Raw genomic sequence first — 26,490 nt, forward strand, 5'->3', positions numbered from 1 at the left:
CCTGGTTAATAGAGAGAGTAATACTTTTTCTCTTTTCTATAACATCTTCATTATTGTATTATCTATTTAAATATCCAACTGAGGTTCACCGTGTTTTAACAGCAAGGGTTTCTGCTTTTGGCCCTACCCAGTTAAAACAGATGGTTAGACTTACTTAGCAATTAAAATCAAGGTTTATTTACCAGAGCAAGGTTAGAGCCAGTGCTGTATCCTATAGGCTTAAAGATTTTGCTAATTTATTTTAATCCACTTAAACCTCTAAGGCATGGATAATGGAAAACAGACAAGAAATCTCTTAAACTTTCCAGTTTAGGAGACAAGAGTTTCCTTCTCCGTGAAGAATAGTAAAGCTCTCTAGAAGAATCCTGAAAGGTCAGCAAGGATGCCTTTGACTACTTTCTTCCTGGAAACTCTATCTCAAAGGTCACAAAACCACAACTAAATTGCCTTTAGCAAAGAACCTAACTAGAGACACATTGCAAGGTACTTAATTGCCTTTAGCAAAGAATGTAACTGGAGATGCATTGCAAAGCCTTAAATGGAAACCGAAATCGATATTTCAACATTTAGGAGGAAACCATTTTTAGCAAGGAGACTCAGCAGCTGCTCATGCTGGCACATTGAGCTTAACACACTGGTCTGAAGTGTATTTTGAAATAACGGTGATACCAATATAATGATCTACCCATTGTGTGAATAAGTGGACAGATTATCCAGATAACAATTTAGGAGTACATGTATGCTCATGGAAAATCTGACTGGGGTAAAGATAAGACAAATTCTATGCTTCAAAAGAACAGTAAAAAGATTGCCCACTGCCACACAAAGGACCCCTCTCACATTCAAGTTAATTGCCCAGATGAATGACAGAAAAACTACTGGCACAGGTGACAAATATGTAACCAAACCAAACCAAAAAAGCTCCAAACAAAAGGGCCACCACTCCCTGCAATTTTAAATCAACTTACTTCTCTTGCATTCAAGTGTGTCCACATTCTCTATCACATTTCACTTATTAAGTGTCTGGCTCCAGCAAGCCAGGTGAGGTATGTAAGCAATACTGAATCCAGTTAGAGAAAAGGAAACTTAAAAATGGTTTCAGCATGGCACAGGATTACAGGGAGCCTGTAGCAGAATAGAAAATGGAGATTCTTAGACCAGTAGTTCCAAATCTGCCTGTATTAAGTGACTGCTGTGAAACTTCGAATTAAAACACTGTAAAGCATCAATGGGAAAATGATTGTCAGGCCACTTTCACTGGCCTGTGGATTACAGGTGTAAGGAAAACAGCACAGACTAAACCTAAATGGAATCTGAAACAGGAATAGCTCTTACCTTCAAAAGCAATTGTGGGGTGTTCTTTCCTGACACACTGCTGATGTTCAGCTTCATAGTATTCAGGTGCATTCTGTGATGCTGAGAGATGAAAAGCAAGAAGAAAAAGGCTTGGCAATGACAGGGAAATGGCCTTTAATCTTGAAACAATCATGACTGAAGGGCGGCTGCAGAACTAGCTTCCAAGATAGGCCCAGGGAGGATACCTGAAATACAAATAATTCCACTTTCAGAAAGATGAATGCTTATCCAGAGCGTGTAGCACAGGTAGGGAAGGGTGGAGGTTCCCCTTTCATCCCAACCCCACTTGTGCTAGGTACACAAGGTAATATTCCACAAACAGCATGTAAAAAAAAAAAAAAAAAAAACAAAACCAATTTACAACTGTATTTTGACTTCTAACTTCAAATACAAGGGAAGTGCACAGCTCCCTAAATATCTATCTTGGTGTGCCTTTGGGGGATATGTCCTTAAACAGTAGCTGGTGTGCAATGGCTCACACTGACAACATGAAATCTCAAATACTCTAGGTGTAAACGTGTACCTCAGCCTGGACACCTCCCTCCTTGGTTTCATGATGTGCCATGCTAAATGTCATGCTACATTCAAGAGATTGCTTAGGAAAGGCCAACATCAGTCATCAGGAAAACACATGTAATTAATACTGTTCTAATAGGTGATTTATACATTTTACCACTGCGGTTTTAAATGTCTTGAAACAAAAAAAGCCAATTCAAAGGTGTTGCCAGGAAAGTGCTAATTAAGGTACAATAGAAATTAAAAGAGTTTATTGAGGAAAATGGTGAGAACTGAGCCAATTGCTTGCATTATTATGGGATGCTATAGCTCCCAGTCACAAGAGCTGAGGCACAGCTAAAGAGGAGGAGCACTCACTCTCGGGAGAGGAGAGCGGAAAGTCATGCCTTTTCTGCGTGAGCTTTTTTAACAACAACAGCAGCAGTAAAGGCATAGCTCTAAAAACTCCCTTGGGCCAAGCAGGTCTAAGGCAGGGGATGGAGGATTAATTAGCCCATGCCACAAGCTCCCCAAGATGACGCTGCAGCTTAGGAAAATCTGCATAGAATTTAATCTTACTGCTGTGCATATTATATTTTCCTATGTAACTTTGTTTAATTATTGCAAACACGTGTTTTCAAACAAATGGAGTCTTCTACCCTTAAATCCTACCTAGTGATAAAGCTGATTCTCATTAAATTCAGAAGTAACAAGATTTTCAATTCCTGCAGGTGTAGTGATTCACAAAGGCAGTGTAACAGTCAACACCTGCAGTGCCTGATACCTCTACATTTTCATTTGGAGTCTCTAAAACACTTTCAGTGACCTGAAATGGTCAAGCTGATGGCAGGTAACATGAGGCACTGATGCACAATGGCAGGCTTGTGGCGTGGGGCAAACTCCAATATTGTTACATCAAGGAGCTGAGAGAAGCTTGTAAAGGTCTTTGGGCATCACAGGAGCAATAAGGGACGGCTTACAGCAGCAATGGGAGATGTTTTGAAAGATGTTTTATTAACTGCATTTCTCCGTGACTTTAAATACGGGCATAGAGATGAGCTGCCAGCACATCCATTATGTGCGTGCTCAGCAGCAGCTACATACCTCTGACTGAAAATAGCACTGGCATTCAGGACTTGGGGTAGTTCTAGGGACTTGGTTTCCCAGCTAGTGAGTGAGACATTACAGCATTTCACTTTTTTTCCAGCCCCATACACATGCAGATTTTATGCAGTGATGTATAAAAACACCTTCCAGTTCTCCAAAAGAAGTTCTACAGCCCTTTACTACAGAGGGTGGCTTTTTTTAAAACATAGCAAATATAACATTAAATTAAAAAATGAGACTGGCAGAAGAGAGAGATGTGAAATCATTTAAAGCTCAGGCCAGCACAGCATTTAGTCATTAAGCACAGGCATACTGAAGGGCGTACACCACTGAGCACCGTGGCACCTCACGTGATGGACATGTTGTGCAAGTCACACTGTAATAAAAATTATTGATGATGAGGCATCAAATTATATTTTCAGCCACTGGTTTAAATGATCGTTTTTTTCCAGTACAGATCCAGAAGTGAAGCACAGCTCAGAGATGTGAATGCCAAGGAGATGCATTTTGTACAGCTTTCGGATACACTTAAAGTCAAAGCCAAACTTTCCTTAGGTGGGAGATGGTTGTTGTGGGAAATGCACAAAAGGCAAAAGGACTTTTTCACTGTCAGATATCCTTGCTGGAAACTGGAAGAGACAGTCATGGAAATCTCACTTTATGCATGCTCTACTACTCCCAGTGCAGCCATTACTGGCTAATCCTGAAAATAAGGTACTAAACTAAACAGATTTTAGTCTGAGCCAATATGGCCATTTTCATGTACTAATCATCCAAACAATGATCTCAAGCTAGGTGAAAAAAAAATCTTAAAACAAAGACACACAATAGGGTCTCATGCTCCTCTACAGCCTAATGTGTTGTACAATCAGCAGATGAGTAAATTCCAGTTTCAAACTTACCAGGGTCATGAAATGATAAAAAGTTGCATACGAGAAAGCTTCATAACATCCCACTGCCTATTCTGTGCCAAAGCAGAGTACATTTACTAGTGTTTTGTCTGGACTAATTGTAAAATGTGCCAAGTAGCTGGATTTCTGCCACTTTCCCTGAGAGATTTTACCACAGTCCAAGAGACTTCGGTGTTCCTTAGAAAGCTCTAGTCAGTATCTGGGGTAAAGTTCCATCTTCTTTTTCCTTATTGTCATGGGGAAATCCAAAGTGTGCATGAACACAATGATTTCAAACTTGATTTTAAGTGAGAATTAATATATGACCAAACAAAGATGAAAAAGAAACATCATAAAAAACTTGTACCCTCCACGATGTTCCCTGTCTCCTACATACACTTGTGTTGACCAAATGTGTGAAGCTTTCATGTGCTGGAAAATTGAACAAAATCAGCATCACGTGCAGCCCTGAGCTGGTGTCTACTGGAGTCAGAGTCAATGGGTAAATGCCAGCTTGATCAAGGGTGACGAAGCCAGAGCCCTGGAGCACCAGCTGAACAATAGTCAGACAGTGGATAGCACTGCAAAAGCTTACTCCTTCAACCTGCCCCTTCCCAGGCTGCCTTGCTCACTTCTTCTCAATATTTTAAGAAAGACTCTAACTTAGTAATTATTATTTCCAGCCGCTGCAAATTTGTTTCCAAGAAAAAACCCCATGCTCCAAATATGAAGCAGTGCCATGTGCAAGCACAGGTCAACTGAGTGCCAAGAGCAAGCTCGTAACTGCCTGGGAGAGTCCAGCAGTTATGAAGTGCTTTAATGACATGAAATGTTTTAATTTTACTGGAGATGGCCAAGCCCACCCTCCAATTTTGCCCAAGCTGCAGATTTTCACTGTGAGGGCTGGAGTATGACCAGTGCTTAGGACCAGTCCCCATCCAGACTGCTAGAACACTGAACATCCCAAGCACAGCCCAGGCTAGTGCTGCTTTGCACTGCTGGAGCTTGCCCTGGCCTCAAGCTGTTTAGATGCAGTTAAATGCTATAAAAAGAGCTGTTCTTATTAGACTTTCTGCTCAGAATGGCTTAGGCCTCAAGAAATCAGCTGTCAAGTTTTCAGTGCAGACGAGAAGAGAGAGCTCAAATCCCTGGTTAAACTCAAATCTCAGACAGGACATATAATTTCAATTCTTTATTTACTCGTTTTGATGTGTCTTTACCACTGTAGCTATTCCCCTCTCCAGCCCAATGCAGACATGTTAAAAAAAGATAAAAATGTCAAAAAATATTATCTCTCCAAGTTTATCTGTCCTCTCCCTCATGAAAGCCTGTCCTCTGCACCACTGCACAGCCCCAAGGGACACTGATGGGGAATCTTTCTCCCCTCAGAGGGATCTCCCCTCAGAGGGATTCACTGCACAGTGAATCCTTTCGGCCCTCTGACAAAAAAAAAGGTCAACAAATTCAGGCTGCACTGGACCTGGTGAAATATGCTCCAGAGACAGGCATTTTATAGAGCACCACTTCTGCCACCATCCTCTTGTCTCTTAAATCAGGCTTTCTTAGCTCATGAGCCTCCCTGACTCAGCGGCGGTGGCAGGGGACGGGCAAAGAGCGGCTCTGTCTGGGAAACACAGGAGGTCTGCACCTTCAGAGCGTCCCCAAAGCTGGGGTTTGCAACCACAGCACCCGTGTCAGCACAAACCCATTGCCACCTGCTCACTTCTCACCCAGGACATTCCATGGCAGCCCAATGGGGACAGTGTATAATTCTGCTTTGCCTCGTGGCTTCACTCCCGTGCAAGGGCAGCATTCAGGGGATTGCCCGCAGTTCCTCCCTTATTCATTCAAAGGGCATGAGTCTTTTCCAACTTGCCCCGTATTGTATCATTGTAACTCCATTGATTTCACAGGAGCTAATCCTGATTTACAGAGGGTAACTCAGATCATGCCCCTTTTGACTAAAGCTCCACATCTAAAAGAAAAATACCTTCAATCAATCTTCAGGGCTTTAAAACAAAGCACACTTTAAAAATGGCTGTACCAGGAATTCATGTCCTGCTTTCCTCTAACTGTAACTATCATTTTAACTTAATAAAATGTGACAGTAAAGTTAAAGGATAAAAGAAAATGCTTCATCTTTCATTTTAAAGAAAAGCGATGCCTTCAAAAAAGACTAAAAAAGGAACCTCCTGTAGAAGCTTTAATTCTTCTTTTGGGAATCTTTTGTGATTGGCACAGTTATGGTTTTATTAGACTGGAATACCAGAGGGAAGAAGAACAACGGAAAGAGGTGGACATTAAAGTATTCAAAAAAGTACTGGAAGAATAAGGTAAAGAAATATAAACATTATAAAGCAAGACAGCTCAGCAATGTTGCTATAACAGGCTGGCACAGGCAGCTCTGCCCTAGAAAACAGAGAGCTCCAAGGCCAATAAAACTATGGTCCTTTATTCATCTGATGCTCCTTGCCCTTCTCTCCTACCCTCTCCAGCTGGAATCCATCCCAGTCGACTGGCTCCAAGGGCCATTCCACACTATCGAAGAAAAAGCACAGCTTTTCCCTCTGCCCCTGGCCACATCCAAACCCTCAGCCCTCAGCTGTACCCACGCTGGGGAGCTGGATTTGTCTCACAGACGAAATGTGGCACACTGCACTTGCTATTCCAGAGATCAGATCTGATATGCACTCTTAGACTGGGCTCGTGGGTACTGAGCTTTTCTCATTTATTTACTTGTGAGGCAAATCTACAGGAATGGTCTAGAGTTCAGTAAAGAATCTGTGAAGAGATCTTGTTTTGCTTTAATTAAATCACCCTACGGTCTTCTGAAGAATAGGCAAGCTCACTTTGAATTTCACAACAGCTTAGATGCTGCAGCTCTCGTTCTGGCTGGGTTTCACCATGCTGCTGTGTGTCCACCTTGTTCAGGGCTTCCCAAGGCCTCAACTACAATATCGTCTATGAGCCTCACACTGAACTTGCTCTCACAACACGCCAGGGAATACAAACCCACATTTTCATACAAATAATCCAAGGGTTATCTTCTAAAAACCTACACAATTCAGCAGCAATTCAACATCACAAGTGTATGCACGTAATATGCTCTCCTGCGGCAGAGCAGAAACTTGAGCTCCATCCTGACCCCTCTCATAGCTCCTGCCTCACACAATCTGCAGGGCACCAGTTGCAGTATCACACTAGGCTTTATATCAGGAATAAAACAATCACAATTTTGCAACACAGGTCAATTTACTGAAACCCTTCTGTTATCTAGATCCGTATAAATAATTCAGGTAACTCTTTGCAAAGTTTAACCTATTATACTGTTCAGTTCATGGCTCATGAAGTCTGTAGTGGAGCTGAATAGTAATTGTCTATACTCTGATCTTCTTAGGACTACATCCCATGAAAGATTGACAGTGCACTTGGGGCACTTTATTTCTAGAGCACTTTCTGATTGCTGTTCAAAGCCACCCAGGACTGGCCAAGGTTCCAAACCAATCCCACAAAATGGAATGGGATGTTTACAATCAGAACAGGTAACAAAGACAAAACTCTTAATAATGGCTTGGAACAAAATGAATTGGTTGGTGTCAGGCCCCTTTCTTGTGGACTGGTGTAGGCCCTCAATGAGCCATCAGCCACCACTTGCTTACTTGGCCTCAGTAGCACAGTCAGTGGCTGCATCGTCCTGGAAATTGAACTGTTCCCTCACCTTTAGAGGAAGCCCTCCAGAACAGGAACCTTTTATAGAAAGCTTCCATTAAATAAAGCTGATTCAACAATAAAAGCCTGTGTAACACAGCAAAATATACTGTACCTCTGGGTTCCTGCCAAACCCAGTGGGCATAAATAAATACCTGCTCTGCTGACACTCAAACCCGCTTCTGAATAGTGCTAACCTGACCACACATTGAGTGCATCCCCAAGTGCTTCGAGAGGCTCCCCAGAGAGCTCTAGATCTTTTTTTACTGGCTACACATAATATAAAGACATGAGAGATTTTGTTAGCATTTGTTTGGGGTATGAATTTAGCACTTGTGAAAAGGTGCCTTGGAGTCTGAAGTCCTCTGTTTATTCAAAGATTGTATTTGGCAATGAAGGCTTACACTCATTTATCTCCCTGGCAGTACACTGCCACTGTTTTCTAGAAGACTGCCTCTACAGGGGGATGGAAATACCTTCTATTTGCTCTTCACAGAATGGTCTCTCTGAGAGATGTCAAAGTGGAGGTATTTATTTTTGGTAACTCTGGGATCTGGACTGACTATGGAATTATTTTTCTGTGTTCCATCTGTGAAACACCGAGATGAAGGCAGATTCCAACACAGCAGCAGAACGCAATGGATGCTGCTATGGTACTTAGCACAACTGCAATTCAGACACGAAATTTACTGGAGCCTAAATTAGGAATCAGGAGCTTCTGACTCCCAGTCAATGTCTCTGGATGCTCCATCAAAAGAAGAGGATGAGTGAGTGTAACGCTCCAAGAAAGGAGCCATCCTAGAGCTCACGGGACAGTGGCAACACAGCAGGAGTAAGTATTCCAGAGGTGCTGCCTGCAGCAGGTCTCAGGCTCAGGGCTCAGCATCCCTTGCAGTGCAGTCACCTTTCTCACTGTACACGATTTAGAGTCCTCTCCACAAGTGCGGTAAATCCAAGGTGCCAGATGTGCTGTTTACATGCAGATCAACTGTATAATGCAAGTACAGCAGATTCAGCATCAGACACTGCAAATAGTCACCTGGCTGCAAGAGCTCCTTCTGCCTTGATATTTGGTATTCAACCCATAGACTGATGCCTTAAGCCTACAGCTGTTACAGAAACACCAACATGACAGCTTTTCTTCAAGTTGCTCCCCTGCACAATGTGGCTGGTCTGTAAATGCGTAAATTAGCAGAGCCACAGTCCCTAACACCACACTGTGCAGCCAATGTCATTCCAACACATTATTGTGCCTGACAGTCTGGAGATGCTCCTCTATCAGCAGTGATTTCCAGACATGTGATGTTCCTGCTCACACACCTCCCCACTGCAGCTCTGACATTACAAGTGGGGAAACTGAGGCATGACACAAATTTGTGATGCAGCCGCTAGTACCTGCAGCCCATTTTTGGTAAAGACAGAAAGAGAAATGAACTTCTGGCTCTTCCCAATGTTTTTGGTATGGGGTTGTTTAATATGAAAACCATAAGTGTTCTTGAATTTTTATTACAGTATTAACCATTGTTTTATTAACACTAGTTTGCTATTCAACTCTATTTAGAGGGTCCACTGCAGACATCCCACGGGATTTTTAGTAAGGAAGTTAGTGACAATAGTTCCAAATTATATTAGGCGTAACATAGGTTGCTAACTTGCAAAGTTTCTCTCTTCAACACTGTGACAGCAACCAGGGGACAAGTGCAGCCCTCAGATTGTGCCAAGCAGATAAGCAATCTTGACAAAGCGTGTAGCAGTCACTGTGGTGCCCCTGTGTCCACAGAGCTGGGAATACAGTAGAAAGAAGAAATAAATAAAAAACCCCACACTTAATTCTCCTTTGACCTGAAGCAATCCCAGAATTCAAGTCTCCAGAAGACAAACGCCAAGCCATGAAATCATCACACCATCTCCTGCCTGAGAATCAGCCATAATATATAGGCTGGACTTTCCCTAGGGGCTTGTTTTTCCAGATAAAGGACTCCAGCACTAGTTCCAGGGCTACAGCTTCTGCCACCTGCTCCCTTCTACTCCATCCCATGGATCCCATCCCATCACTCACATAGCCCCAAACGCCAGAGCCAAAGGCAGTTGTTGCATGTTTCAAACCCAACTCATCCCTCCCAGCAGCTCCTTCCTCCACTGCTATATTGCAAAAGCAAGAAGAGGAGAGGTTTTTCTTTTAATGCTTGCCCGTGCAGGAGACAGAAACCACAGCTTGTTTGCTTTGTCAAAGATTTGTGATTAGCTGGTGCCACATAACACATACTCATGGTTTAATTGTAACTCCAGGAGAAGAAGCATAAAGCACCCCTGTAGCGCAAGTCCAAGTTTCAGCCTGCTTGGAAACAAGAATATGTTTTGCTGCAGTGTCTCCTTGGCACAACACAGCATCATTTATCATAAGGAAACCTTTGGCTAGAAGGCATTCAAACAGCCTTTATATGCCCCACATATGAACAGACAAAATAATAATTGTCAGCCAATCTCTTTTTTTGTCCTGCCGTGCCCAGCTTTTCTCATATTTCTTACAACAGCAGTTACCTGTTGAGCTCTGTTAACTCTTCCCCTCGGAGCAGCAGGGCTGCTTTGGTCTGCCCTGACTTTCACACTGTACTTGGAATACTGTGAAGTAGGGAAACTCTTCCCAGAGCCTCCTGGCTGCAGGGCAGCACTGAAGGGAAACAGTGCAAAACATATACAGCTCACAAATGACAGGTTATTACCGACTGCTGTGTATAAACAAAATGGGACTGATTCCTCATCTGCTGAAAACAACAGTGACATCAATTTTCCCCATGAAAAATATCTGGTGATCAACAGTTTCTGAAAAGACAGAGCTGAATTTTTCTCTCCCTCCAAACATGCTACACAACTTTTATGGTACCAGGAGCATTGTATTGCTCCCCAGCCTCAGAACACAAGTATTACTATGCTGAGTGACAGCAATATCCTTTTAGAGATTTTCTCAAAAATTTAGGCAAAGGGGAAGTGAAGCAGGACAGCTGACCTTCAAAAAAGCCCTTGGCTTGCTTGCTTTTAATGAACTGTTGTTTTAATTTTCACCTTAATGAAATGCTCTACTTTAACTAAACGGTACACAGTACTGTCCCCATCCTGTAAAGTGTTCCTCTCCCTAAATTCCCAAAGACATCAAGGTGAGCCAGTATTTAATACAAACCCAATGATCTACAACTTAGCGAAGAAATTCCGTGCTGGAAAGGAAGGGAGGAATATCTGAGACTGAAAGCTGGGACCCTCCTCTACACTTACATTTTTGACAGTCAGATGTCCAGCCAAAACTGGACATCTGAATCTTTTCCCACCAGGCAGGAGAAGCAGCCTGCCAGTGTTCACCTCAGCCCTGGGGTGTCAGCTCTTTGCCTCAGAAATGCTTTAAAATACCCAAACAATCCCTCAGACAGAAACCTTGTCGTCATCTTCCAGGAGGCAGGGTTTGAGCAAGCATTTGGGAGCTGATATAATTTTAATACACTCTGAGACCAGCCTTTCTAGAGAAGATGAATTATTTGTAATGAATTCCAATCACATGGTGCTCCAGCCCCCACACCTTCATCCTGCATATATAACCAAATTAGTTTAGGAGATGTAAGTTATTCAGGGACTTAGCTGTTCAGTCTGGCCTTGGAGGATTTGCTCTCATTATGGCTTTTATGCAAATTCTGTCCTCCAAATCTCTTCTGAATCAATTATTACTAGATTAATTTAAACATGTCCACCTGGGGTGCCTGTATATCATGTGCCTCATGTTAAAAAGTAAAAAGGAGGATAATGAATTCAGGAGGTGACTGAAACAGATTCCTGCTTTGTGGAAATGTGACCTTTTTGCATAATGTCATAAAAGAAAGAAGTTCCTTCAAGAAACATGGCAGACAGGGTCATTCGTTGGATCAGCTGGGCTTTCAATCACTCTTTGGAAATTAGCATGATACAATAAAAAATTAATAAGAAATTAAAAAAAATATCACTTTAATGCTCCAGACTATTAAAGTCTTTGATGGACTACTAATTGAAATGTAATGCTTAATTTTAAGCAATGCCATTTTATTAATGGTAAAAACTTGAATTAATGTCATTAACCAATGTTAATATTACAAATTCCCTGAGGGATAACAAAGCAATTATGTTATTCACAGAACTGAAAGGGGGAAAAAGATGTAATCTGTACATGGCTGCACTAAGGCAGAAGAGACTGCTTCCATCTGTATTTCCTCTGCTGAGAAAGGGGGTTTGTTTGTTTTTTTGAGCAAAGAGGAGGTAGAGGAAGAGAAGAATTTGCACTAAGTTAATTACTGCTGATTTTCAGGCACTTAATAGCTAGGAAATTATTCTGTTACTTAAACAGCATACTGTGGGGATCCTGGAAAAATAATTTGGGAATGAGAAATTGATTACAAACCCTCCTTCTTGGAGGTCTCCCCTGTGTGTGCTTGGATCCTAACACACACACACCAACAGCCTTCACCTGATGGAAAAGCCTGATGCAAATACACCAGCCCCACACCTGGCAGCAAATGGCTTTATGGAGCTGTGCTGGTTTGTATCCGCTAGAGATCACCAAGGAGAACACATCCTGTGGTACTGAGTGCCCTCAAGTTCATGTGAGGGCAGGTGCTTTTATTTTATATAGTTTAGCAAGTTCAGCATCTTGTCAGATCCACTACTCATACAGCAGGATAGATGGAGTTAGCCTTAATTAAAGAACTAAAAGCAATACCCTTGCTAATTGGCAGAAGTCACATTGCCCAAAGGGAGTAAGAACCTTGTATGGCAGTGGTATAATACTGCATTTACTCCAGAACAACCATGTTTGAGATAAACCCTTGATTAACTGTTTTTTTATTGTCTGGCTGATAATTCAGAGACAATGGGGAGATTCAGCAAGCCAGAGCATGAAGATTTCCCCAAGGAGCTACAAACTACTACATTATTGCTCAGAATCCCAAAGACTTTTGCTTTTTATTTACAAAAAAATGAAAGTATTCCAACACGCCCAACACACCATTGTCAAAATCCATGACTAGCACAAATGCCTCTTCCAGTGTGCACTTTTCAAGGCAATCAGTCAAATGTGTCACAAATTTGCAAAGAGTATTAACCCACAGGAAGAGATACAAAAATTAGTTTCCTCTGTTGCATGTAACATGCCAATGCTCTGGTGTAAACTAGCGCTCAGGATGCTCAGGAGATTCTTCTGAGATTGTCCAGCCAAGCACTTTTAAAAGTAAGGTTAATCTCCTTCTTAGAGGAAAAAGAAAAGCACTGACACTAATTACTATTAGGCTTCCTGTTTATGTTGCATGGGGTGTAAAACCTCAACACTAACCCAAAATAAATCAACCAAAAAAGACCAAGGCTTTCAGTGGAGTGAGAATCTACTCCTGAATTTGGCTGTATATAGTAACAGGGATGTATATCTGGTGGCTGGGACCAGGGTGTCTTTCTCTCTTTGTAGCCCAGGCACAGAACACCCAAGTGCCTCTTTACATTTCTGTTCAGAATACAGATCCAGCTGTAAAACACAATGAGATTTGGGGGTTTTACTTAAATTGATATATTACTTAGCAATCTTATTATAAATGGCAGAATGAGCAGGAGGAAGAATTACTGCAAGGTTTCCAGTCTGCTTATCAATGAGCTCCTGCACGTGGCAGGCTTCAGTCTATGGAGCCAGTTATGCTCAACAGCATGATGTCTTTTCTCCTGCAAATTTGCAAATCATTGCATTTTGTTTTCCAGTAATCATTTCTCTCTTACCTCTTTTCTCCCCCATTTCCTCAAAGAACAACATCAAACCTCCTGTGAAATATCTCCATTCTGTCACTCTTCCATTTTCTCTTCCAACTCCCCACTCCCAACTTGCAAACGAGGGAAGGGAAGCCACTGAAGACACCAAGGTCAAGGCAGAGTGAGACAAAGTCAAATTCATGCAATCAGTTAACACCACGCACCATCAGACCATTACAAGAGACATGAGACATTATGGATTGCAGCTTAATAGATCACAACAGAGGATGATGGGGGAGAGGAGAAGAGAGAAATGTTCCTTCTGGGTTGAGACTTGCTGATTAAAGTGCACGAGTGGGCAGGGGACAGCAACAGTGTTTGTGTTCCTAAAGCTGAGACTTACCTCTCGATATTAATGGACACACCATTGTCGCCAGACCCAATGTTTTGTTATTGCGTGATTAATTGAAAGTCACATACAATGACATATTACAGGCAGGATAAAGCTGCCACTGGAAAGCAATTCTTCACAGTAATTCCTGCCAGTCTCTACAATCTGAAATTGCATACCTCGTTACAGATGACCCCTCAAGCACAAACGCATTACATATCTTTATATAAATAACAGTGACTAACAACGGCAGTCTGAGGTAATCTCTGTGGGATATGAAATCGAGAAAAAGGTAAGGCAAAGAAATTGCCTTCAAATATTAGTAAGCTTGTCCGTGCTAATCTCCATCAAATGAACCATTTCTCTTTTCCTTTAAAATAAAAAGTCTTTCTGCTGGAGACGCAGAAAATATGATAGAAGGACACGCTGTTGCATAAATGACACCTAGAAGCCTTACTTCTTCAAAAGGCCACTAGTTCTAAATCTTAAAAACTTATCTTGATCAAGACTAATTAAACTTTGACACAGTCGCTTTATCGCTCACTTAGGTCAGTATATATAAGTAACCGGTCCAGCTCACTTTTTTAAAGCTCCCACATCAAAGACTCTTTTATATTTCTTTTGGCAGCAGCAAGAAGATATAAAATCATTAATTTTCTCCATGCATTTTATTTCAGTCAGAATCACTGCATTCAAAATACAATGTGGAAAAAAAAATCTACATTGCTCAAGGGAAAGGACACAGCCCAGGGGAATACAGGTGCCCAGGAAATAGCTCATGTCACTTATACTTTGTGTATGACAAATTCACAGCTGAACTGCCAGTAATGGTACGCAGTTGCCTGATCTCCAGTTGGCATTTAGCGCTCCATTTCCCACACCACTGGCTAATGGTCAGATCTGATGCAGTGCTCAGTTTATTTTCTTGCTATCTGAACATAAATTGGAGGCAATACCCATTATTCAAGTGAGCAATATTTGAAAGACTCACCATCAGATAGGGTGACATCATTTAAAATCAACAGTACTCTCTCTTTTGCAACCTCTCCATTAAAGAGCTCCATTTCACACCACCATGGAGATGGTCAGAAGTTTTAAGCCCTTTCAAGCTCACTCACTTGGACTTTCGGTTATCAACCACTTGCAAAATAAGAAAAAGTGATGCAAAGGTCTTTACCTGCTTGGAAGACGTTTTCTACCTCCTCAGAAGACCTCTTGCAGGCTCTTGTAAATCTGCCACTGACAGGAGCCAAGAGAAATGAGGACAGGAAAGCACAAAGCCTGGGCTGTCCTGTGGCCTGGAGGCAAATAGCAATCTCTGTCTTCACCTAACCCAACCAGAGCCCTGCAAGAGAGTAAATCTGTGTCCACTGGCCTTTTTAACAGTCTCTTAATGACCGTTAACTTTTTTCAGCCAGCCATTGATTCTAATGGCATGTGCATTCACACACAATAATACCTCAGACGGCCTTCATTAATTTACCATGCATAATTTCTCTGAAAGCTTTTGCCAATAGAATACCCCTAAACTGACTCACTAACTCATGAAGATAAAGCACTTTCTGTGTGAAACCATTATGCAGATGCACAGCATTCTCCTCAAATAAGTTAAAAAGTAGCTATTGTTCGGTGTCTACCCATTTTTCGGACACTGCAAGTACCAGGGATTGAAAATGTAAAGCTGCTGCTGGAGTATCCGGTGTGACAATGAATATGTAAGATACTCCAGGCTGGGGAAGGAACAACAAGAAAAAAGGCAAATTATATGAAAAAACCTTTCTGCCGAGAAGCTCCTGAAATCTCTTACAAATTTCAACAATGGGAAGTCCTAAAAGTGAAAGGCTGTTAAAATACCAAAGGAAAATGCGGTAATATAGATATTCACCAGTCCATTCATCCAGAGAGAGGGTGGGGGAAGATCCAGCAAAGGGAGTGTATTAGAAACAAACTATCCCAGAGAACAAGGGTTTAGAGCTGTCAGGAACTACAGTGCTGTCATTAGCCTTGCAATAAATTATGGAGCTGTCAGCATTTTCACATTATAAATCTCTCGAGCCTCCTCTTACATACACTGATGTAAGATTCAGACCCCAGTCCCATGGTGGCAATGATACTGCAGACAAAAGTACCACAGACCCCCTTTGGAGGTATAAGACCCATAAATATAACCTGTGGTCTTATAAACATCACAAGATGTTGGCTGTAGGGAATAAAAAATGTTTGTTTTTTTTTTTTTTATTTTAGTATTATTACAATTAGTTTGTCTTTAAGCAAAGTCACAGGATGACAGGTGAAGAGCTGATTGAAAAGGTGATCAGGGATAGGCTTCTCTTTTGCGCTAAACTCAAGTCTTTTATCAACTTGCAAGTCTCTCATCCCTTTCTGGAGGATTGATCACAGAGCCCACGAATGCTGTGACTCCACTTCCAAGGTTATAGGTGCTGTCCTGACTTATGTAAAAAAACACCTTCCATAGACATAGGCTTGTGATGCCCTCTAATATTAAATGTGGAGGTAAAATGAAGATTAAAATAAAATTAGATCTGAAAATTTAATCTGTCTTAAATTCATGAGTTGTGGGACTCGGGGTTTTGGACTCTCATCAATGAGCAGCAAACCACTTGCAGGGAGCACAGGAGCCACAGAGCAAGTGGATTAAGAGCAGAGCTCTTCAAAAAAATCTCCATTAAAAGAAAGCTTAATATAATTAAGGAACGAATTTTTTGCTGTTATTTCAACATATAGACTGTAAAAGAGGCCCCATGTACTTCAGTGCAAAAAAAACATAATGAAGACTGACAGCATATGTAGGGAAAATATGCTCACATGGAGATACTTTTTAAAGTGAAAATCACCAGAAGGATTTTGGCAACATGGATTTAGTAAAATGAATGTAAGCCATTATCAGCATAAAGGTAATGAAAACTCAGGGAAAACACCAGTGCCTGGAGTCAGTACTGTTAAAGACCATTAATACTGTCACTAATTACACATGCTTAACTACAGCTTTGCCTACAACGGTAACATCACAAAATGCCAATAAACTGGTCTGTCTAGGGAGTAACAGACTGCTTCAAAAGCCCCTAAATACACGTTTACAGACGATATGGGGAAAAGCCATCTAACACACCCAAAAAGGACTATCTTCCCTCACCCCTCTTTTTTTCATACATTTACCTTGCTCCAAACAACAAACTCTTCCCCCATGCTCAGACACCAAAAGCCAACCCACTGAGCCCAGCCTGTCAAACCAGGCCAACGTGAGCGTGGACTACAGTTCACCAGTTATTCAAGTGGCAGTAGTAAATCTCATCACCACATACAGGCCTCCACTAGGAATCAAGCAGTGCATATGCTGGAGGATTTGGGACTGGAAGCAGACTGCTCCAGATAAAGTAATGACTCAAACACAAGGCAGGAGACACTCGAGGATCCCAGTGTGTGCAACAGCCCAGCAGAGTTACAGCCACCCCCAGCCCTCCATTCAGCAGGAACAGCAAATCACTGTACATTTTCCTAACCCTTTAACAGTGTTTTCATACAGCACCATCCTTTGCTCTTGGTTTGTGCATTACAGGGGAAAACTAGGACAATGTTTTCCCTTTTAATCCTCGATTTTTACATTAATTTTTTTATTATATGTTTTTTTTATTGAAATCTTGCAGCGTATCTCCTCATAAAGTAAACAGCACTCTGCTTCAGAGAGAATATATAACAGCAGAATAAAATTCTGTCCATATGTCCGAAGTACAAGAGGTTCACAGTCAGAGCTGGCAAATGGTGTAATTAATCCTGACTGCATTTCAGCAAAGACAAATGTAGAAATAATGTACAATTTCTTTCTTTGTGAACTACCACTTGAGAAAACTCCCTGTCTGTATCGTATACACCCAAAGCAATTTTTGCAGATTGTTTACAATAAATCAAATTTGGGACAGTGCTTGATTGATGAAATTTCAAACACCATCTCTTTATTCTTTGGGTGCTCCTTTTATAATGTCAAGTTAACAGAAAAAACATAGCGGATACACAGACGCCAGACATGTTCAAAGGTTTCCATCTGGGCTTTAATTACTATCACAGTTGCCTCACTAAATTGAATACGTTCCTCCTCCTCCTAAGGGCTTTGCCTTGTATCTGATTTAGCTTACTTTGCCTTGATGAACAAAATCTGGTATAATCATTTTCTATGATGCCCCAGAGGAGCATCATCCTGTGTATAAACTTGCTGCCCCTTAAGTCAGTTTTTTACATTTCTCTAGACATTATCCTGAACTGTACTCAGAGATATTGTTTTTTTCCTGCAGGAAATTATTTTGGAAGCATCCTAGAGCAGATTTTCTCCAAAAGCCACATTTAGATTAGATTAAGTCACTGCCATTATTGTAAAATCAAAAAAGAGGAAAGAATGTTTAAACTACTTCTTCCAAATGCAGAAGACAAACAAATCCCTCTTTCTCCCCTTCCACACAGCATCACCTGTTCCTGACCTCACTGACCAGTTCATTATTGCTTTCAGATGTTAATTAATGAGGCCAGACAGCCTGATCTTTGCCATTTCCCCCGACCTGTTAGGCTTGGCCTCTGTTACTATCAGTGTCTTTTCTATAGGTGTTCTAAGAGAGCAGTAACAAGTATGCCATCTGTTTTAGCTCTCCTGATTTGAACTGTTAAATAAAAACACGTAACATCATCCACAAAAATACCATTGTTAGGGCTCTGCAGCAAGCTCTGAACCCTTTATAATTAAATGCAGACCTACTTGTTGGTTTCCAATAAGGTCACTCTTTCAGTAATCAGAGGTGGTCCCAGGAGGTAGTACATAAATAGCCTATATCGAAGCCTAAATTAGGCTAACTCAGAACTTCCTGTATTCTTCACTGCAAATAAAGCAAATATTTATAGGCTCTTGCAATCTTTGAGGTTCCTATCTAAGAATTAGGATCAGAGCAGCTCTTCTTGCTCATGGTAAATCAGAACTCTAGCAAATGTCCCAAAGCTTGGATTCCTCAGTGTATCATTTTTATTTGAAACTCCCCATGTCATTCTTTAGACATCCTTAATAAAAAAATTATTTTAAAAAAATTTTAAAAAAAAGTAATGCAAAAGGGAGATGAAAACAGACTTTGAAGGAAAAGTCTGCTGAATTCTTGTTAAGGCATATATTCACAAACTTAGAACATCTGGCTTCTATTCTGGGCTCTGCCACTGACTCTTTAGGTGGCCTCGGGCAAGTCCTTTCAGGTTTAAGTCTCCATCTTTTCTTTCTTTGCAAGCAAGTAAGATTTTTCCCTTTTTCTCCCTTTGCTTTCTGCCTTGACCATCCGGAACCATGCATAATTTTAAAGAAGACAAGTAACAGCATCTTCTCACTGGATGCATCATTTAAGTAGACACTTCTCTGAAGGATGTAGGCTTTGGACTGTAAACATCTCAGGGTAAAGACCATCTCCTAATATTTGTCAAGTTTTCTGTTTTACAGACTATTTAGAGAAGGCTAATGGTATTCTGTAGGAGTTTCTGGAAGCAGCTGGCTGAGCTTCTGCTGGAATCATCACTTTAAACACTGTTGGGATGTCATTGTTTTATTCAGAGGTGTCAGAATGCCTAGAGCTTTGGCCAGCCATCTTCTCTCATTAGTAATTTTCACACAAGTCTAAATAAATGTGTTTGTACTGTGCCCAACGTAATGCAGCTCCTGTGTGCCACATTAACACGGCTAATAAATTAAAAAAATCCTATTCATGATATTCTTACACCAAGCCAGCAGTAGAAAATGGCCACTCATCAGGGAAGCAGGAAGCATTAGTGGCTGGGGTGGATGGTGTTAGCAAACAGGCTCCAGCTGGAAGAGTAAGCATTATAAGTAACTTTATCATTTATTTTCAATGTCAAACTGCATTTCCTTGCCCCTCTACCACCCCATAGAGAAGTTCTGGTGAAAAGCATGGTACCCATTTATCCTCAGCTAGCTATGGAGCCAACAAGCCTCTTTGTTACATTTTGGCCTGGAAACTGAGATCTGAATGATCAATGCTGTTCGGCTGCTGCCTCTACACAGTGCAGGAAGAATGATACCAACGGGCAATGAAGAATACTGCTTCCTCAACAGCTACCACCAACACTCTAGATGCTTTTCAAATACACAATATCCAGCCTAAAAGTGTTGTCAAAGATCTCTCAGACACCACCAGAACACAAAGTTAATACACAGAGTAATGTTTCTGTGAATACATCGGTGGAACTCCATTCCTCTTGTCTTGACCTGCACCCAGCTGTCATGCAGCTTCCTTACATCTCTTTATCACTATCCATCCATCTTACATGGAATGATAAAATTATCGTATTTCACAAGTGTTCTAAGAACAGAGACTTTACTTTGGAGCCAAACATACTTAATTCATCATCATGGCCAGTCTTTGTGAACGAAGATTTGGGAAAGGTCTTTACCCTTCGAGCCTGCGCAGTGGATTTTTTAGGTGAGACACAGTGTGCGCTGAACTGAGCCCACCCTTTAATCCTAAAGTTCATCTGACAGGGCATCATAACATGTATACACATTTTCCCCTAGAATCTGGAATGTCAGATTAATCAGATTATTTATTTCTTTCAGGTAGCATGGTTAATTGTTTCCCTGTTCCCTAGAATAAACATATCTGAACAAGCGTTCTGGAACCACAGCATCCCATTGAACTCCGTCCAGGCTGTGGACTTAGAGAGCAAAGGCTCCCATCTCCTTTAGCCAGGAAACTAGCTCCTGTCCTTTTAGGACCAGGTTCTACCAATACAAATAATCCCATATCATCTTCCTCAGATGGACTGAGTCTTTGATAGATGTGATTTCATGGATAGTCTGCAGAAGCTGCCCCTCTCAGCACTACTAGTTCAGAGTTCTTTGTTTAGACTGCCTTTTTCTTCACCTCTCTTGTTCCTCTTATGAGAAGCCCAGCTGCCAGGTTGAGACAACTACATTTTTCCAGAGCAATGAAGCTAATGTTACTTCCAAAAAAGTTCAAGAGAGTTACAACAATCTTCTTGGGCAAGACCCTTTGCCTATGAAGACACTTGACATGGGGAGAAAGCTGAAGCCTTCCTGACCATCAGGTCTGCAAAAATCTAAAACAAGAAATCATTCACCTGTTCTCATAAATAATAATATTTTGCTGTTGTGATTTTAGAAACTGAGCTCTGAAATCTAGGAGTGCTAAAGGAAAAGCATCCTTCTATGAATCCTGGGAGTATGCTGGGTGGTTCACTACAAAGACGACAGTTGCCCTAGAAACCTCATAAACTGGAGTGGCAGATAACTGAAGTAGACGAGATCTGTCAGAAAAAGTTTGGCACCATCATAGCAATGCTTTGAAAGCATAAAAATGATTAATTGTCTGTGTTTTCTTCAGCACGTCAGAGAAAAGTTTCTCCTAGAAGTGAGGGACAGCTCTTTGAGCTGTGTTTTGCTATTCGCTCATCTGTTTAAATTTAGACTGTAGGATTTAAAGCTTACTTAAAAAAGAAAATTAAAAGATTATTGAATGAAAGCTAAGTAACTAATGGGCTTGTGTTTGTTCCCCTTCTCTTCCAAAAACATGAGTTCAGATAACCTTCTAGAAGAGACTGGTGTCCTGCTGGCCCTAAACCTTATTTAACACCACCATAAAGGTAACTCATGTTACTTGTAACTCATGTAACTCACCACAGGTCTCATTTTCTGACCACAAGACTATCAAGACAAAAAAAATTTGAAGGTCTGACCTGCGATGCATTGACACACCAACCTTATTTTGAACAGATTCTAACATCATATCAAATTACAGAATCATAGAATCATTAACAAAATTACAGAATATGCTGAATTGGAAGGGACCCACAAGGATCATCGAGTCCAACCCTTAACCCTTCACAGAATCCTCCCCAGGAACGACACCATGTGCCCGAGAGTATCATCCAGACACCTCTTGAACTCTGTCAGGCTTGGTGCTGTGACTTTTCTGGGGAGCCTGTTCCAGTGCCCAACCACCATCTGGGTGAAGAACCTCTTTCTAATATCCAACCCAAACCTTCTCTGACAAAACTCTGACAGGCCATTCCCTTGGGTCCTGTCACTGGTCACCACAGAGAACAGACCAGTGTCTGCTCCTCCTCTTCCCCTCACAAGGAAGCTGTAACTGCAATGAGGTCTCCCCTCAGTCTCCTCTTCTCCAGCCTGAACAGACCAAGTGCCCTTAAGCTCCTCCTCATTCATCTTCCCCTCAAGGCCCTTCACCACCTTCAATGCCCTCCTTTGGACACTCTCTAATGGCTTAATATCTTTCCTATATTGTAGTGCCCAAAACTGCCACAATATTCAGGGCTGCCCCAGTGCAGAGCAGAGGGGGACAATCCCCTCCCTCAACCTGCTGGCAATGCTTTGCCTGATGTCCTCAAAGACACAGTTGGCCCTCCTGGCTGCCAGGGCACTGCTGACTCAGATTCAACTTGCCATTGATCAGGACCCCCAGGTCCCTTTCCATGGCACTGCTTTCCAGCATCTGATTCCCCAGTCTGTCTGTACATCCGGGGTTGTTCCACCTCAGGTGCAGAATCTAGCACTCTCCTTATTGAACTTCATATGGTTAGGTTTTTAGGCTTTTTTAGGTTAGAAAAGACCTCCAAGATCATTGCATCCAACTGTTATCCCAGCACTGCCAAGTCCACCACTAAACATGTTCCTAAGTGCCACAGCTACAGGTCATTTAAACACCTCTAGGGATCAATCACTTTCCAGGGCAGCCTGTTCCAGTGCTTTACAACCCTCCCAGTGAAGAAATTTTTCCTAATATCCAATCTAAACCTCCCATGGCACAGCTTAAGGCTGTTTTCTCTCGTCCTATCACTTGTTAGTTGGGTTAAGAGACCTACTCTCACCTCACTACAACCTCCCTGCAGATAGGTTTCAGGAGACTCCTTTAATCTAGGCTAAAGAACCGGAGTTCTCTCAGTCACTCCTGATATGACCTGATCTCTAGATTGACTACTCAAGGTAGTGAGTGAACATAGAGGAGATAAAAATCAAGGTTTGGTTTGTAGTACTAGAAGACACTGACTTTTGCCAAGCCCACTAATGCTGATTTCTCATCTACAGTAAATAAACAACAACATTGAAAAAGAGAAGGCTGAGCTTCAAAAAGAAAAAAATCTTTGCTGTAGCATATTTAAACTTGTGTTTCCTTATCTGGCCTCTTTGTGTATGTTTTTCATTCCTTTTCCCTCCTCTAACTGGCCAGTTGCCAACAGAACAGAAAAGAAGAGACAAGGGACAAAAATTGATTATAAGCAATAAAAGTAATTTTAAACTTTTTTAAGGACTGAGCCAGAGCAGGAGGGAAAACTTGGGAACTCTGGATTTGCTACATTCTTCTTCATGGGTCCCCAGCGATGCCAGTGTATATGTGCAACCAGCACACAGCAAACAGCACAGCTGTTTGCATTCTCTCTGTGCACAGGGAAGCAATTTTTCCCTTTCATACATTATTCACAACTTGCTGCAGCCATTCTGCAAATTCAGTACATCTCCTTTAATGCAACGATGAGATTGAGATGCAGATTCTTTCCCTTGTGTTGTTTTTGGTTTTTTTATTGAATACTGAAAACACTGGATATGGTTTTCTTTCTATTTAAATTTCTCTTTTCAATTTGGAGCTGATTTAAAGTAAGCAGAATAGTAACAGGCAACAAGTAAGAATTTCCTGCTCTGATCCATGCCTTCTCCTCCAGTTGAGCCGGCAGAAATAACCCTCTAAGCTGCAACACAGATACACCCCTTAGAGAAGCAACAGTCCCAACTCTCTCAAACTTTCAAAATAGTTTGGGAATTGAATGTCTTCAAAGAAAATACTGTCTCCTTTTCCTCTGTACAGTGACTAGTACAAACTATAGTCAAGTCCTTTACAAAAATGCAAACATTTAACACTAATAGCCATTACCATCAGTATCTCCCTGCTTTGAAAAAAACTCTTGACTGCAGCACCCAATATTTATTCTCACTTGATGTTAACATGACAGATTTGCCAATCAGCTTGGGACATGAAATAACATCACTGGGCCACCTGCTCCCTTGGAATTTAGCTTTAATAATGCAATGCAGTATCATAACCTGAAGTCTGCATGATGCAATTGATGCAGGAGGAAAACACAGATTTTCTTATTTTCTCTGAAAGTTTTGATTTAGGTGCCAAAATAAGCTGTATTGTCGTGCTCCTACATCTCCAGATCGAACAGAACAAAGTCAAATCCACTCCTTGAGTCAGCCTTGACTTGGCATGAGGCCAAAGAGAAAAAGAGCATAGATTTCTTTCCCCAGTTCAGGGTTGGCAGCCACCTTGCATTTCTTCTCAAGATAAAGTCGAGTATCTTTGTTTTGCTTTGAGAATTTAATAATTTGTTCATCAAGGCTTTGTAACACACAGCATAGGACTGTCTCTGGGCAACATCCATCCTGTGGCTCGGCATGGTTGGTTACCTGTTCACTCACTGCAATTTCTACATTGTCAAGGCTGTGTGACACAAATCAGATTTCATTTCAATATTGCATTGATGCCATACCCTGAACATGAAACATCAATTTGCACACAACAATGTAGGGGACAGATCGCACAGCTGTAACTCAGTCCAAGACCACTGACAAGAGTAGAAGTGCATCAATCACATCAGCAGATCATCTGGTGCAGCTCTGATGTTTAGGGGCAGGACTGGCCAGCAAGAACTCTGGATTTGAATCTCAGCAAAGTCTGGGCAGTTCTTTTAACCTTTCTGAACAGTAACTTGCTTTTTCAAGATGTGGTGCTTAGATTCCCTGTTCACCTTACCAAAACACCATAGTTACTAAGGTTTGTGAAATGGGTTGAGATTTTAGGGTGAAACAGGTTATAGGGATTCTGAGCACTGCTGTAGACACGATCAAATGTGGAGAATGTTACAGTTCTGCTGACGTAGGAATGAGAGAGGACTTCTGCCCTTTGTAGCTTGATATGACTGGCTACATATGATACGAAGGACTAAGTTTCAGAGGAAAATTTAGTAGTATAAGCCCTATCATTCCAACCTTGCTATCCACATGACTTATGTGGGTTATTGCAGTAACCCACCTGCAATATTCACGCTTCCAGTAAAGATATTCCTTCCTGTATAAGAGATACCAGATAAGTCCCTTGTTCCCACTGATATGAAATTCTTCTAGGAAAAACTGCGAAGCTTTCGACTATCTGCATGCTAACCCCGAAAGCAAGGGACCCTGCCAAAGAAATGTGGAAGCCTGGGTTCTTTACCATCAGTGAGGCTAGGATGAAAGACCCTCTTTTTGTACACAGGCTGACATATTAAATGTGAGGGTCCTGACAGTGAGATCAGCTCCAGGTTTAAATCACAAGGCAGAAAATCCCTGCGTAATTTCGGTAGCGCTACATTCACTGAGTAAATGCTTACACTGAGTTCAGGTCAAATGCCACCTGTACTGGCTGGTATGACACACAATGAGTACAGGTTTCTCCACCAGGAGTAGGTACATGTAGAGTCGTTTCCTATACTTGCAGGGGAATAGGAGTTGATCGTTTACAGAGCTGTAAATACACCCAAGTGTCACCTAAGGCAGAGCCTCTATCAGAATAGAATGTTACCAGTTACAGGGGCTCATGTTGTTCTTCCTCCTCCACTGAACAGGCTGTTAAATGAACAAAACCAATTTGATCTCATACATCCAACTAGCATATAAAAAAATCTCAAGAGCAGCTGCTGCCTACCTACAACTCTCTAATTCCAGCCCAAACAATCTGTTTCCCAGTTGTGGGAGAGCAATCCACAAAAGGACCCAACAATCAGACGGAGTCAGCAGAGACATGACGTTGCGCCTCCATCTCTGGCACACAGCTAATTACAAAGGACAATTATTATAATTAATGCTAGTGGATGTGGCCAAGTCTCCCTGCAACTGCTGTGGAGAATTTCTACCCTTGCTTCTACCAAAAACCATCTGTCAGACAGGAAAAACACATAATAAAAGCCACCCTTGCCAAAGATTCTCAGTAAAATGTTTTATTGCCACTAACCTGTCAGTACCAGGGAGGTCACACAAGTTTCAAACAGGAACCACACTGAGCAGTGGAAATCCCTGATTTCATATTCTGAGCCTCATCGGGTAAACAGTACATTGATTTATGCAGCAAGAGGCTATTGCTGGTGAGGTGCAGGGATGGATAAGTTACACACTCCTGTTTGTCCCAAGCTGGTTTGTTTTATATAGTAGGGTTGGCAACAGGGATCAGCTAGAGAGAATGGACTGGAAATGCTGCTGCTGCTGCAGAGCTCTGTCAGAGTAGTGAGTTATGCAAAAGCTACTTTTTATTGGCCGTTAACACATTTAAATTTTCTCATTCTTGTACCTCAGTGACCACTTGAGAAGCAATAGGAATAAGGAAAAATTATGAAAGTAGACATCATGTTCCTGACTGATCCGTGCACAGACTGCTAAGAGAAAAATTTTGCTATGCAGGAAAGTTGTTGGCTATGCCAAACTACTTTCTGTGCAACTCAGAATCAAAGTCCACATAATTGTCTGTCATGGTGATCTCATTTCTTCAGATTAGATCTCTTGCTGCAGCACTGTAGGTGAATTCTCATCAAAAAATATCCACCTATGGACCTCTTTAGCCACTTGCTTCAGGCTAAGTATTAGCATCCAGGCCATTCTAAGACATTTGGTGATGGTACTCAGGCACACCTGAACCAGTCGAGACTGTCATAGACTCAAGCACTTGTTCTCCACTA

General features: G+C 41.6%; 1 protein-coding gene across 5 annotated transcripts in view; it reads right to left on the reverse strand.

Annotated features, from left to right (window-relative positions):
• SEMA5B (semaphorin 5B) overlaps positions 1 to 26,490 on the reverse strand; it is a 208,555-nt gene that overhangs the window by 134,732 nt on the left and 47,333 nt on the right. For all 5 annotated transcript variants that reach the window (XM_017823570.1, XM_017823571.1, XM_017823573.1 and 2 more), the window contains one exon: positions 1,336 to 1,541. In XM_017823570.1, coding sequence (XP_017679059.1) covers positions 1,336 to 1,489 — 154 coding nt within the window. In that variant the 5' untranslated portion in view covers positions 1,490 to 1,541. The remainder of the gene's footprint in view (positions 1 to 1,335; positions 1,542 to 26,490) is intronic.

The sequence above is a fragment of the Lepidothrix coronata genome, unplaced genomic scaffold (assembly GCF_001604755.1).
Source record: "Lepidothrix coronata isolate B3197 unplaced genomic scaffold, Lepidothrix_coronata-1.0 Scaffold103, whole genome shotgun sequence".
NCBI classification, from domain to species: Eukaryota; Metazoa; Chordata; class Aves; order Passeriformes; family Pipridae; genus Lepidothrix; species Lepidothrix coronata.